This window comes from Mobula hypostoma, chromosome 2 (genome assembly GCF_963921235.1).
Source record: "Mobula hypostoma chromosome 2, sMobHyp1.1, whole genome shotgun sequence".
Taxonomy (NCBI): Eukaryota; Metazoa; Chordata; class Chondrichthyes; order Myliobatiformes; family Myliobatidae; genus Mobula; species Mobula hypostoma.
This window is the reverse complement of record NC_086098.1, coordinates 77,411,932-77,427,273: the sequence shown is the minus strand read 5'-3', so window position 1 is coordinate 77,427,273 and position 15,342 is coordinate 77,411,932. Positions and strand designations below refer to the sequence as shown.

Below are 15,342 nucleotides of genomic sequence, written 5' to 3'. Positions count from 1 at the left end.
GAGGCGTGGCTTTATTGGTAAGAAATGATATTAAATCATTAGAAAGAGGTGACATAGGATCGGAAGGTGCAGAATCTTTATGGGTTGAGCTAAGGAATAGCAAGGGTAAAAGGACCCTGATGGCAGTTATTTATAGGCCTCCAAACAGCTGCAGGGATGTGGACTACAAATTACAACTGGAAATAGAAAAGGCTTGTCAGAAGGGCAGTGTTATGATAACTGTGGAGGAATTTAACATGCGAGTAGATTGGAAAAATCAGGTTAGCACTGGATCTCAAAGATAATTTGTAGAATGTCTGCGAGATGGCTTTTTAGAACAGCTTGTTGTAGAGCCCACTAGGGGATCGGCTGTACTGGATTGGGTATTGTTTAATGAACCGGAGGTGATTAGAGAGATTGAGGTGAAGGAACCCTTAGGAGGCAGTGATCATAACATGATTGAGTTCACTGTGAAATTGGAAAAAGAGAAGCCGAAATCTGATGTGTCTGTGTTTCAGTGGAGTAAAGGAAATTACAGTGGCATGAGAGAGGAACTGACCAAAGTTGACTGGAAAGAGACACTGGCGGGAAAGACGGCAGAGCAGCAGTGGCTGGAGTTTATGCGAGAAATGAGGAATGTGCAAGACAGGTATATTGCAAAAAAAAAGAAATTTTCGAGTGGAAAAAGAATGCAACCGTGGTTGACAAGAGAAGTCAAAGCCAAAGTTAAAGCAAAGGAGAGGGCATACAAGGAAGCAAAAATTAGTGGGAAGACAGAGGATTGGGAAGTTTTTAAAACCTTACAAAAGGAAACCAAGAAGGTCATTAAGAGAGAAAAGATTAACTATGAAAAGAAACTAGCAAATAATATCAAAGAGGATACTAAAAGCTTTTTCAAGTATATAAAGAGTAAAAGACAGGTGAGAGTAGATATAGGACCGATAGAAAATAATACTGGAGAAATTGTAATGGGAGATGAGGAGATGGCAGAGGAATTGAACGAGTATTTTGCATCAGTCTTCACTGAGGAAGACAGCAGGATACCGGACACTCAAGGGTGGCAGGGAAGAGAAGTGTGCGCAGTCACAATTACGACAGAGAAAGTACTCAGGAAGCTGAATGGGCTAAAGGTCGATAAATCTCCTGGACCAGATGGAATGCATCCTCGTGTTCTGAAGGAAGTAGCTGTGGAGATTGCGGAGGCATTAGCGATGATCTTTCAAAAGTCGATAGATTCTGGCATGGTTCCGGAAGACTGGAAGATTGCAAACGTCACTCCGCTATTTAAGAAGGGGGAAAGGAAGCAAAAAGGAAATTATAGACCTGTTAGCTTGACGTCGGTGGTTGGGAAGTTGTTGGAGTCGATCGTCAAGGATGAGGTTACAGAGTACCTGGAGGCATATGACAAGATAGGCAGAACTCAGCATGGATTCCTTAAAGGAAAATCCTGCCTGACAAACCTATTACAATTTTTTGAGGAAACTACCAGTAGGCTAGACAAGGGAGATGCAGTGGATGTTGTATATTTGGATTTTCAGAAGGCCTTTGACAAGGTGCCACACGAGGCTCCTTAACAAGATAAGAACCCATGGAATTACAGGAAAGTTACATACGTGGATAAAGCATTGGCTGATTGGCAGGAAACAGAGAGTGGGAATAAAGGGATCCTATTCTGGTTGGCTGCCGGTTACCAGTGGTGTTCCACAGGGATCCGTGTTGGGGCCGCTTCTTTTTACATTGTACATCAACGATTTGGATTATGGAATAGATGGCTTTGTGGCTAAGTTTGCTGACGATACGAAGATAGGTGGAGGGGCCGGTAGTGCTGAGGAAACGGAGAGTCTGCAGAGAGACTTGGATAGATTGGAAGAATGGGCAGAGAAGTGGCAAATGAAGTACAATCTTGGAAAGTGTATGGTTATGCACTTTGACAGAAAAAATAAACGGGCAGACTATTATTTAAATGGGGAAAGAATTCAAAGTTCTGAGATGCAATGGGTCTTGGGAGTCCTCGTACAGAATTCCCTTAGAGTTAACCTCCAGGTTGAGTCGGTAGTGAAGAAGGCGAATGCAATGTTAGCATTCATTTCTAGAGGAATAGAATATAGGAACAGGGATGTGATGTTGAGGCTCTATAAGGTGCTGGTGAGACCTCACTTGGAGTACTGTGGGCAGTTTTGGTCTCCTTATTTAAGAAAGGATGTGCTGACGTTGGAGAGGGTACAGAGAAGATTCACTGGAATGATTCTGGGAATGAGAGGGTTAACATATGAGGAACGTTTGTCCGCTCTTGGACTGTATTCCTTGGAGTTTAAAAGAATGAGGGGAGACCTCATAGAAACATTTTGAATGTTAAAAGGCATGGACAGAGTGGATGTGGCAAAGTTGTTTCCCATGATGGGGGAGTCTAGTACGAGAGGGCATGACTTCAGGATTGAAGGGCGCCCTTTCAGAACAGAAATGTGAAGAAATTTTTTTAGTCAGAGGGTGGTGAATCTATGGAATTTGTTGGCACGGGCAGCAGTGGAGGCCAAGTCATTGGGTGTATTTAAGGCAGAGATTGATAGGTATCTGAGTAGCCAGGGCATCAAAGGTTATGGTGAGAAGGCGGGGCAGTGGGACTAAATAGGATAAAATGGATCAGCTCATGATAAAATGGTGGAGCAGACTCGATGGGCCGAATGGCCTACTTCTGCTCCTTTGTCTTATGGTCTTATGGAATTGATAGCTTTGTGGCAAAGTTTGCAGTGAGACGAGGGTAGGTGGAGTGGTAGGTAATGCTGAGAAAGCAATGCAATTACAGCACGACTTAGATAAATTGGAAGAATGGATAAAAAGATGGCAGATGGAATACAGTGTTGGGAAAAGAATGATTATGCATTTTGGCAAAAGGCACAATAGTGCAGACTATTATTTAAATGGGGAGAAGGTTCAAACATCAGAGGTGCAGAGGGATTTAATGGTCATGTGCAAGACTCCCAGCAAGTTAATATACAGGTTGAGCCTGTGGTAAAGAAGGCAAATGCAATGTTGGCATTTATTTCAAGGGGAATAGAATATGAAAGCAAGGAGATAATGCTGAGCCTTTATAAGACACTAGTCAGGCTGCACTTGGAGAAATGTCAACAGTCTTGGGCCCCATATCTCAGAAAGGATGTATTGTCGTTGGAGAGAGTCCAGAAGAGGTTCACAAGGATGATTTGGGGAATTAAGGGATTAACATATGAGGAGTGTTTGGTAGCTTTGGGCCTGTACTCACTGGAATTTTGAGGAATGTGGGGGGGGGTGGGGGTGCAGATCTCATTGAAACTCACCGAATGTTGAAGACAGCCTCAAAATTGAGGGGCGACACTTTAGAACAGAGGTAAGAAGGAAATCTTTTTGGCCAGAGAGTGGCAAATCTGTGGAATGCTCTGCCACTGTCTCTGGTAGAGGCCAAGTTCATGCATATATTTAAGGTGGAAGTTGACCATTTCCTGATCAGTCAGGTCATCATAGGATATGGTGAGAAGGAAGGTTGAGTGGGATCTGGGATCAGCCATGATGAAAGGGTGGAGCATACTTGATGGGCTGAATGGCCTAACTTTTCTCCTATGTCTCACAGTCTTATTTCCTGTCAGTCACCTTATGTACAGGGGCACCTGTGACTAGCATCATTTTATGGATGAATAATCAACCTATGTATATAAAGTATGAGGGGATCCAGGAGTGCCCCTATTAACTGTTTGAAGAGAGACAGAGAGAGACTTTTATCATTGATGGTTTGTTTGGGAAGGGGAGAGAGACAGAGTTATTTACCACCGATATGTTGCTTTTGAAAAGAGAGAGAGATAAAGATTAATGGTTGGACTGTCACTTTAAGGCAATGGAGGTAACTTTGGATTTTTACTGCGTTTGGAGTTGGAGACAGCACCGAGCAGCTCGAAAGTTGCTATGGTGACCGACAGCAGGTTGTTGATGTTACTTTCAAGGACTTGTTGCCTGCTTGTGCATTTCTTCACAGACAAAGGAGGGAGGGACTCTTTGAATGACAGGTGATGCTCAGCCTGGTGAGATAAATAGGGGTTCAGATGATACAGACCTCAGACACATGATCTGGACACTGAATGAGCATTGTTGTGCCCGCAGGAAAAGTGGGGTTTGGAGGATTGATCAGGCGGATCAATCCAACTTGCTATTCTACCGCAGAAGAAGGGGTTAACTGGTGGGGAGTTGTCTATGTGTCCACCCTTGCCGGTGTGATAGCTCCGCCACAGGAAAACCGGTCCCCCTGGTTAAAGTCACAGTGGGTGACTTGTAACGGATTTCGAAGGACGACGAGAAGATCGATGGCATCAGTTCACCTGAAGACTCAACTCACTCTCTCTCTCTCTCTCTCTCCATCACTACTCAACTAAATACCACGAACTGAACTGAACTTTACTCAACATCGTAAGACTGTATCTTTTTACCCCTAGACTTAAAGCTTGGTTTTCAGACATATATATTCCACACTTACTTTTATATATAATCATTGCTAACCTGCGTGATTTATTTACATTGTTATTACTGTATTGCATAGTTACTAATAAATATTAGTAGTTTATAGCAATACTGGACTCCAAAGTGGTTTCTATTTTTGCTGGTTCTTTACCCCGTCACGGGGTATGTGACAAAAGTATCTTATGTCATATATTTATTGTGTTTTTACTAATATTGTGTTCTTTAGCTTTTGTATTTTTTTGTGCTGCATTGGATTTGGAGGAAAACTATTTTGCTCTCCTGTACATGTGTACAGGAAATGATATTAAACAATCATGAATAGCTTTCTTTGTCACACATACATTGAAAGATGCACTGAAATCTGCCATGTGTGTCAATGGCCAACACAGTCTGAAGATGCCAAACTACTAGCATTGTCTGCTGATTTTTAACTTTATCTGGAAAGTGCAGATAGATGAGACTGTTTGAGGTTGAATTGGATGCTTATTACTGAACCAACTAGAAATTAGTTCATCCAAAACTAGCAAGAAGCAAAGCGGCAAAGTCCATTGAATGGATAAGCAATATTGACGATGTTGTTCCAAACGTTAACAGTTGTGGCTTCATTGTGGGCTTTTTGAGAAATTGAACTTTCAGTAATACATAGATTAAAGTGCCTTAATGGAGGTGCAAAGGAATTTGTGAGCCCTAGAGCAGGATTTCCAAAAGATTAATTTGTGGGTCGTGTGGGTAGAAAGGCAAGCAAGTACAATGTTAACATTCCTTTTGAGAGTACTAGAATATAAAGACAAAATGTAATGCTGAGTAAAACACAAAACGCTGGAGGAACTTGAGGTCAGGCAGCATCGATGAAGAGAAATAAACAGTAGAAGTTTGGACCGAGCCCCTTCATCAGGATTCATCAAGAGAATACTGAGACTTTATAAAACATTGGTCAGACCACATCTTGAGCATTGTATGCAGCTTTGGGCCCCATATCTAAGAAAAGATGTGCTGGCATTGGAGAGAGTCTAGAGAAGGTTCACGAAAATGATCCTGGGAAGAGCTTTTAATGGCTCTGGGCCTGTGCTTGCTGGAGTTCAGATGAATGAAACAAACTGAATATTGAAAGACTTAGATAGAATCGATGTTAAAAACGTTTCCATTAAATGGAAGAGTCAAGAATCAGAGGGCATAGTCTCACAACACAAGGACATTCTTTTAGAACAGAGATGAGGAGGAATTTTCTTAGCCAGTGGATGGTTAAATCTGTTGAACTCATTATCTCAGAGCACTGTAGCGGCCAGGTTATTTGGTATAGTTAACCCGGAGGTTGATAGGTTATTGATTCGTAAGGGTGTGAAAGATTATGAGAAAAAGTGAGGAGAATGGGGCTGAGAATGAAAATTGAACTGAGCCATGATAGAATGTGGAGTAGACTCGACGGTCGGAATAGCCTAATTATGCACCTATGTCTCATGGAATAGTGTACATGGCAGCTGTGAAGACAAAGCCAGTTTCTTTGTTTCCAAATCAATCCTCAACTCTGAAGGCTTCTAGTCACTTCAATATATATATAGAGGAATCTGAACCTTATGAATGGTTTCATGTATAATTGATATAAAGTTCTTGTTACAGTTTTTCGGTTTAAATGGTAAGAGAAGCATTTAAGGTTAGATTTATTTGTCTCATGCACTTTAAAAATTCATGCAGTGGAATATGTTGTTTGTGCCACTGACCAACACAGTCCAAGGATGTGCTGGGGGCAGCCGGCAAGTGTGGCCACACTTCTAGCGCCAAAATAGCATGCCCACAATTTACTAACTCTAACCCTTATGTTTCTGAAATTTAGGAGGAACACAAAATTACTGCCTTCTTTATTTTGATGGGACAGCAGTTGCTGTGCAGGTTGGAAGGCTGGTACAGAGTGGACGTGGTGAGAATGTTTCCATAAGTAGGAGTTGTCTAGGATCCGAGGACACAATTTCAGAATAGAAGGACACCCTTTTAAAACTCAGATGAGAAGGACCTTCTTCAGTTCTTTAGAACAGAGATGAGGAGGAGCTTCTTAAGTTGTTTAGAACTGAGACGAGGAGGAATTTCTTCAGCCAGAGGGTGGTAAATTTGGAGACTTTGTTGCCACTGATGGCTGTGGAGGCTACATTTCTGGGCAGAGATTGATAGGTTCTTGATTGGTAAGGGGTTAGAGAATAGGGACTGAGATTTTTGTTCAAGCTGACTTGCTGATAGAACTGAACAGATTAAGTGGAGTGTTAAACATACATTGATATCATTTCTCCTGACTTCCTTTTGTAAAATTTCATTAGTAATTGAATGATTCAATAATTTGAGTCTGTTGCTTCACTCTTACTACACAGAAGCCATTAGTTTTTCTTCTTATATGCATTAAACCAGAGAAGGTATCACTGTTGTTGCTCGGTATGTTCTGCTTTGTTCTGTTGGGCATTGTGAATATGCACTGTTGGCATCGGAATGTGCGACAGGTTGCATTTCTGGACTTTCCCAGCACATCCTTGGGTTGTATTGTTTATCCTGTGGTTGCTTGCAAGAAGACTAATCTCAAGGTTTTATCTGGTATATATGCTTTGATAATAAGTGTACTTTGAACATTGATCTTTGGAATCTACTGGTTCATAAAGGCTGCAGTGTTTTTTTTTTGCCTGAAGTAACGACAGAGAGAACAACATACCAGAACTCAACTTGATGGAGATTAATTTCAGTCACCAGGTGAAATAAGATATTGGAAAAAAAAAGTATTTCAGAACTTAACCAGAACAAGGAAAATGGTCCTGCTCCCCAAGGTCAGGTCCTACTTACGTAAGCAGCTTGGGCGAGTTCGGTCCCACAAGCCATTCACCTGGCAGGTTAACACAGCTGAGCCAAGAAGGTAGAAACTCCATTTACACTGGTATATCACACTGCTTCCAAACTTGAAACTCTGCAGTTGATCTTCCTGTCCCAGACGAATGGCATTCTCCACATACCCAGGATCTGTACAATTTATCACTGTAAGTCAATAGAGCACATGTTAGGACTCATCAAACAGTGAAACTTCAGAATTGGAGAACATCAGCAGAGAATACTTCGAGACATAAAAGATGGGATCTTGCTTAAAATTATCAGTCGAGCCAGGCTGAACTCGGCATTTCTCTGCATATCTGCTTGTGTTTTATGGAATGCCAAGAAACTGAAGTCCAATAGTTGCTGATTTTTGATATCACCTTGACAACTGTGTTATGACTCTAGGAGTTCAAAGGTGCGAAATGGATGTTCTGCATTGTATATAATCAAATTATCTAACTTGTGATTGATATACTTTATCCAGGCCCCAGAGGGTTATTGCTAACCTCAACTCTCTAGTACTACAACATGACCCTTCCAAGGGATGACCCGTCCTTCTGCAATACATTGGTATGACTTTTTAATTTGCAAGAATTGTACCTGTGCTGCGAAATTCTTTGTACTTTGTATTTTAGGAATCTTTTGTAATTTGGAAATCTTGTACAAGATTAAAATCCTCCATGAAGTTTTATATCAAGAATTATTTGTCTTGAAAAATAAAATAAACGATGTTTAAGCTACTTTGTTAGCTGGAAGTAGCTCCACCTTGGTAGTGAAGGGCGATCCCACTCCTCAGATAGTGACTATTGATAGCTTGGCCTCACCATGAACACTTAAACAGTGAAGTGAACTTGTCCTTAAAATGTAGGTTAATAAAAAGTCAGGGTACTCAGAGATATTTATATAAAATAGGGCTTAAAGTCTGCTCCAAAGTTTATTTTATTTTAGAATTTGCAGGCAGTGGACTCAATGTCATCACAGACAGATGAACCACCTGTATCTTGACTGGTTGCTTCATGGCCTGCATTAGGGTTAGGAATGCAAGAAGCTGCAGGCAGTACTATCGAAAGGAGGATCTGCCTTGGGAAGCAACATCTATCATTAAGAATCCCCACTGTAGGTCATGCCACTTTCTCACAGCTACCATCGGACCCGTGGAACAGGAGCCTGAAGCCCCACACTACCAGGTTCAAGAAGAGCTACTTCTCTCAGCCATCAGGTTGCTGTATCAACCAGCACAACCTTAACCTTAGCAAAACATTATTATCTACCTCTTGCACTACCATGGGCTATTTATTTTTCCCCAAAATGTATGCATATTGTAAGAGCTGAAGGACAAAGGGCTCAATGAATTCATTCTCATTACCAGTCCCCCCCAACATCACCTTCCCCATCATCTGATCTCACCTGTCACCTGCACACAAGAGATGGAAAATGACAGCAACAGGTGCAACATGCTGGGGGAACTCAGCAGGTCAGGCAGCAACAATAGAAATAAATTATTTTCCTCCCCCTTGCCTTTTCTTCAATTCCACACTCTGGCCTATTCCCCTCCTCCCACCATCTTATTCTGGCATCCTCCTCTTTCTATTCCAGTCCCGATGAAGAATCTTGATCTGAAATATCAAATGTTTGCTCCCCCACTCCATAGATACAGCCTGACCTGCCGAGTTCCTCTGGCACTTTGTGTGTGTTGCTCTGATAATATGTGTTACCCCAAAGACAAAAGAAGTTAAACAGGTATTGGAATTAGTGCATTATTCACAGTAAGTTCAATCCAGTGAACATGAATGAATTACCTGGGGATTATTATACACATCCATAATACAACAAAACAGCAGACACCAAATAAAATATTCACTGAGAGTATGTTCATGGTATTCTGCCGCTATCGTCCATACACTTCAAGGTTTGAAGTGTATTTCAATTTCAAGGTGCATTCAGAGGTGCTCTTCTGCACACCACTGTTGTATTTCAGTTGCTGTTGCCTTTCTGCCAGCTTAAACCTGCCTGGCCATTCCCCTCGGGCCTCTCACATTAACAAGGTATTTGCCCTCACAAAACTGCTGTTCACTGGATGTTTGTATTTTTTTTTCCCACACTAAACTCTAGAAACTGTTGTGTGTGAAATTCTTGGGGAATCTGGAGTTTCCGAACCACCCCATTTGGCACCAATAATTATTTGACGGTTAAAGTCACTTAGATGACATTCCTTCCCCGCTCTGACATTTGGTCTGTGTTACATACCCCGTAACTGGGTTGCCAAACCAGCAGAAATGGACCACTCGTTGGAGTCTGGATTACTGGGAACTAATAAAGTTTTATTAAAGAAACAAGTAACACAGTACTCTAATCGTAAGGATATAAATGCAACAGGTTAGCAATGATAAAACACACATGTACACAGAACTAGGGTAATAGGAATCAACCAAGCTCTATCGCAGTCTAGGGGTAAAATGATCAGTCTTAAGTGACGCAGAATTCAGTCCAGCTTAGTACAGTTCGCAGTAATCGCTGTTGTGCTGTGGGGGGGGGGGGGAGGGGGAGACACAGACCCTGCGTGTCTATGGTCGATTCCCGCAAAATGGACCTACAAACTCTCACCAACTTGTGGGGGCACACCGCTCTTCCAGGGTCTCGTTATCTCATGACGTGTCGTGCCTTAGCGAACCTGTTCTTTTTATCCCCCTGCTGGGGTATCGCCTGTCCATCAAACTTCAAACAGTTCAGGTTCAAAGCAACCGGTCTGTCAATATTCTGAATTGTGTTTCTTTTCCGTTATCTCTCTCTCCTCTCTCATTAACATTTTGAACATTTCTCCATTGTCTCCCTTATCTCTCTCATTAGCATCAATCACCTGATAACTTGGTTTGTCATCACACCTCTACCCTTCAAAGAATTTTTACCGGGGTAAAAATTATGGGCATGAATACATTATTAGATACACACTAATATACAGGGTCATCAGCTATTCAGCTAATACAGAGAACTTTAAGTTTTCAACACTTTGACAGACAGTCAGCAATCACATTGTCCGTTCCTTTTATATGTGTTATTTTAATATCAAATTCCTGTAAGACCAGGCTCCAACTTAGCAACCTTTTGTTTTTATCCTTCATAGTGGCCAAAAACACTAATGGGTTGTGATCAGTGTAAATTATCAGTGATTTCCGTGCCGGACAAATATAACAAAGGTCGTCCCACACAAACTTAGCATTCTTTGGCAAAAGCTTAGTAAGAGGGAGGGTAATATCCACAAAGTTTTTGCAAAACTTCCGATAGTACCCCACCATCCCCAAGAACCTTCTCAGGGCTCTCTTGCCTGTCGGGGTGGGGACTTCAGAGATAGCCCGCACCTTAGCCTGCATCGGAGCCAGCTGCCCCTGTCCTACCACAAATCCCATATAAGTGACCTTCGCGTGGCTGAATTCACTTTTTGCGAGGTTCACTGTCAGGCTGGCTTCAAACAGCCGTTTAAACAGCTCCTCTACTGCCACAATGTGCCCCTCCCACGTGTCACTCCAGACCACTAAATGGTCAACATACGCTTCTGCGTTCTTTAGCCCTTTTGTCACTGAATTAATCATCCTATAGGGATGTTGCTTACTAGGCTGACCTGATGTGACAACAACACCATGTCCCGGCTCTTTGCATCGCCTCGGGACATCCGGACATACGTGAGCGTGCCGTTTAATTGGCTTTATCGGCAGCTCGCTTTGTTCAGGGATTAAGGGAGAGACCTTATCAGCAAAATTGGCCAAAACAATAGAGTTCTCCCATCTGGTCGGCACCATACTTATCTTTTCAAAATGGGTTTTTCCCTTAACAGGTGGCACCCTAGCCTCATTAATTTTCGTGACAACACCGACTAGGTCTGCTCGCTTATCGTGGCAAGCTGTTAACATATCAATAGGCTGTGTCGGCTCATGTCTACAATACTCAATAATATCCTCCCTCATGCTCGGCCATTAAAACTCTTTCATAATTCTATCGACTGTCTTCCTTACCCCAAAATGTCCACTGAGGGGTATTTTGTGGGCCAGGTTAAAAATCTCATCTCCATAAATTTTCGGCACTACCACCTGGTGCACCACCCCCCATTCCTCATCTGTGGGCATGGTACTTGGTCTCTATTTCCTCATTAGTACTCCCTCCTTCACATAATAGCACACTGGCTCCTTTTTTAATTCTGCTTCAGAGAGAGCTGTCTCCGTCAAAACCATTGGCTCCTCGTCTCGTTCCTGTGCCCGTATAAATTCCTTCCTTGCTAATGATAAGTCTACCTCAACTGCCTCACCTCCTTCCGCTCTACTATGCTCCTTCTTCTCACTTTCTAACCCCTCCTGGTACAAGGCTAGTAAAAACATCTCAACTAAATCTACATTCGCTTCGGCAGCCTTTCTGGACATGCGCCAAGTCACTGCACAAACGGGATAAACCTGTGAGTCCATGGGCGAGGCCTAAATCCTGACAGGCTGGCTTGTCAGTTTTACTGCTGAGTACACCTTTCCACCTGCAAGGTCATTACCGAGTAAGACCTCCAGGTCTTCCATTGGTAATTCGGGCCTCACCCCTATCGTGACCGATCTGGAGACCAAGTCGCTTTTTAGGTGTATCTGGTGCAAAGGTACTGCTTCAGTCCCTTTCCCAAAGCCTTTTATCACACTGACCTCCCCAGTCTCGGTCTCTGAGCTAAAGTCTAAAACACTCCTTAAGATCACTGACTGACAAGCTCCAGTGTCTCTCCAGATCCGTACTGGAACTGGGTTTGACCACTCATTCACCGACACCAATCCGGCCGAAATAAACTTCTCGCACTCTTCCTGAACTCTATTAGACCTCTTCTCCCCTAGCAGTTTGTTTGCCAGCTCAATACAGCCAGTTGGAATCATCATTTTTCCTTTCCCCGTCTCCTTCTTTGGGGCAAAACACCTGGACACAAAGTGACCGGCTTTCCCACAATTATAGCATATGACCCCAGGAGACTTCCTACCAAACTGCCCCCTTCTCACTAGTCCCCGGCTTACTTTCTGGCTTTTCTGGCGGATTCTCTCTGCCCTCTTGACTACCCTTCTGGTAGCTTTTACTCAGGGTAAACTTCGCGTTGTGTGTCAATGCGTACTCATCCGCTAACTTAGCAGTTGCGGCGAAGGTTTCTGCCTCTTTCTCATCTAGATAGGGCCTCATACTTTCAGGGACACAACTTTTAAACTGCTCAATCAGTATTAGCTGTTGCAGTCTGTCATAATCCCCATTGACCCCTTTCAAGGCACACCAACGCTCACAATACATCTGCATCTCACGGGCAAACTCTAAATACGTGCGGCCCCACTGCTTCCTCACATTCCGGAACCTCTGCCGGTATGCCTCCGGGACCAACTCATAAATCCTGAGTATCGCCTCTTTCACCACATCATACCTCTGGGCATCTTCTGCGGACAATGCCGAGTAAGCTTGCTGAGCATTCCCCTTAAGCACGCTCTGAAGTAAAACAGCCCACTTATCCCTCGACCAGTCCAGACTTGCAGCAACTTTTTCAAAATGTAGAAAGTACTGATCAACATCGGCCTCCTCAAATGGGGGAACCAGCCTAACCTCCTGGGTCGCCCTGAACCGTCCACCTTGGTTCGGCATGGGCCCCTGCGCTAGTGTCATCCTTAACTTCTCCAGCTCAAATTCCCTTTCCTTCTGCCTCTCTCTCTCTTGCTGTTCTAACTGTTTCTCTTCTTGTTCTAGCTGCCTTACCTGGAACTCGTGCTCGAGTCTCAATTTTTCCATCAGCAGCTGCCCTGCCTCTCCACCAGGTTTGCCCATAGATACCACCTCCAGCTCCCCTTGGGCAAACACACCTTTAGATACATAATGCTCAATGATGGCTCTGTGCATCTCCGCTCTCCTCATTGTCGACTTCCCCTTAAAAAGATTCAACCATTTGGCCACAGTCGCCAATTCTGATTTCCTGGCATCCTCTAATGTCTCCAAGATTGGCACCTTTAGAAATTCCTCAGTCTCCATTTCTGCTGTTTGTCCTTTCTTTCTTTTGGGAATCTTAACCCAATCAATATACCCAGTCCCAAATTTGGCATTCAAAATCCTGGACAAGCCCCCACTTATGTTATGTACCCCATAACTGGGCTGCCAAACCAGCAGAAATGGACCACTCGTTGGAGCCTGGATTACTGGGAACTGATAAAGTTTTATTAAAGGAACAAGTAACACAGTACTCTAATCATAAGGATATAAATGCAACAGGTTAGCAATGATAAAACACAAATGTACACAGAACTAGGGTAATAGGAACCAACCAAGCTCTATCACAGTCTAGGGGTAAAATGATCAGTCTTAAGTGATGCAGAGTTCAGTTCAGCGTAGTACAGTTCGCAGTAGTCGCTGTTGTGCCGTTGGGGGGGAGAGAGAGGGGGAGAGAGAGGGGGAGAGAGAGGGGGAGAGAGAGGGGGAGAGAGAGGGGGAGAGAGAGGGGGAGAGAGAGGGGGAGAGAGAGGGGGAGAGAGAGGGGGAGAGAGAGGAGAGAGAGATGCAAATTTGATTCAGGCAGCAGTTGGTTACGGGCGGACCCTTTTATGTCTTCTATCCCGCTGTGGTCACCGACTGTGACCCCTCCGTTCCGGATACGACCGTTCTTCCACGGTGAACCCGGCACCCAGGCAAGGGCGGACACACACACCAGGTTCCCACCGATCGTACTTTTGCACCCTGTGCGTCTATGGTCCGTTCCTGCGAACCGGACCTCCAAACTCTCACCAACTTGTGGGGGCACACCGCTCTTCCATGGTCTCGTTATCTCGTGAACTCGTGGTGTGTCGTGCCTTAGTGAACCTGTTCTTTTTATCCCCCTGCTGGGGTATCGCCTGTCCATCAAACTTCAAACAGCTCAGGTTCAAAGCAACAGGTCTGTCAATATTCTGAATTGTGTTTCTTTTCCGTTATCTCTCTCTCTCCTCTCTCAATAACATTTTGGACGTTTCTCCATTGTCTCCCTTATCTCTCTCATTAGCATCAATTGTCTGATAACTTGGTTTGTCATCACACCTGAACAACAGCTGGACCTGTTAACCATGTCTGTATGTTTATGCATTGAGTTGCAGCTACATAATTGGCTGATTAGATATTTGCAGTAACAAGCAGGTGTACTTAATAAAGTGACCACTGAGTGTAAATTGATACTTCTCAATAAAACAGAACACATATGAACTGCTTAATGTATTGATTTAGTTGGTCGATACACAAAACATTTGATATTTTATCATCTCACGCATGGCTTCCTTATTTGCTGATGCATAAAAGATAGTCAAGCTACCTGCCAAATATGTAATTCACTCCAATATTTGTATGACAGCCATGGAACTTTCACGCCTAAGATAACTTTAATCAAAGCTCTCCAAGTTCAGCATTTTGAAAGTGCATTGGACTGTGAAGTCAATTCTATTTTATACACCACATATATCCAACTTAACTTGAGATGTGAACAAACATTATTACAGTGGCAAAAGATATTTTTTTTGTAAACAATTGGATTTGGTGTAACAGCCTCACACACTCAATGATGTCAATTTTCATCGCTTCAGCATTAAGGCCATAAGACATAGGAGCAGAATTAGGCTATTCAGTCCATCTGGTCTGCTCCACCATTCCACCATAGCTGATCTGTTACTCTCTCAACCTCATTCTTCTTCCTTCTTCCCATAACCTTTGACACACTTACAAATTAAGTGCCTGTCAACCTCCACTTTAAATATACCCAATGGTTTAGCCACCACAACCATCCGTGGCAGTGAATTCCACAAATTCACCACTCTCTGGATAAAGAAATTCCTTCTCATTCCAATTCAAAATGGATGACCGTCTCTTCTGAGGTTGTGTCCTTTGGTCCCAGACTCACCTATTATAGTAACACCGATGTAAACTCACCATTTACATCAGTGGTGCGCAAGTGGAACAGGTCAAAAGCTTTAAGTTCCTCTGAGTCAATATCACAAATGACCTGACTTGGTCTAACCGGGCAGAGTCCACTGCAAAGAA

General features: G+C 43.2%; 1 protein-coding gene across 5 annotated transcripts in view; it reads right to left on the bottom strand.

Annotated features, from left to right (window-relative positions):
* LOC134341158 (CUB and sushi domain-containing protein 1-like) overlaps nt 1–15,342 on the bottom strand; it is a 2,430,601-nt gene that overhangs the window by 153,733 nt on the left and 2,261,526 nt on the right. For all 5 annotated transcript variants that reach the window (XM_063038952.1, XM_063038962.1, XM_063038968.1 and 2 more), the window contains one exon: nt 7,279–7,467. In XM_063038952.1, coding sequence (XP_062895022.1) covers nt 7,279–7,467 — 189 coding nt within the window. The remainder of the gene's footprint in view (nt 1–7,278; nt 7,468–15,342) is intronic.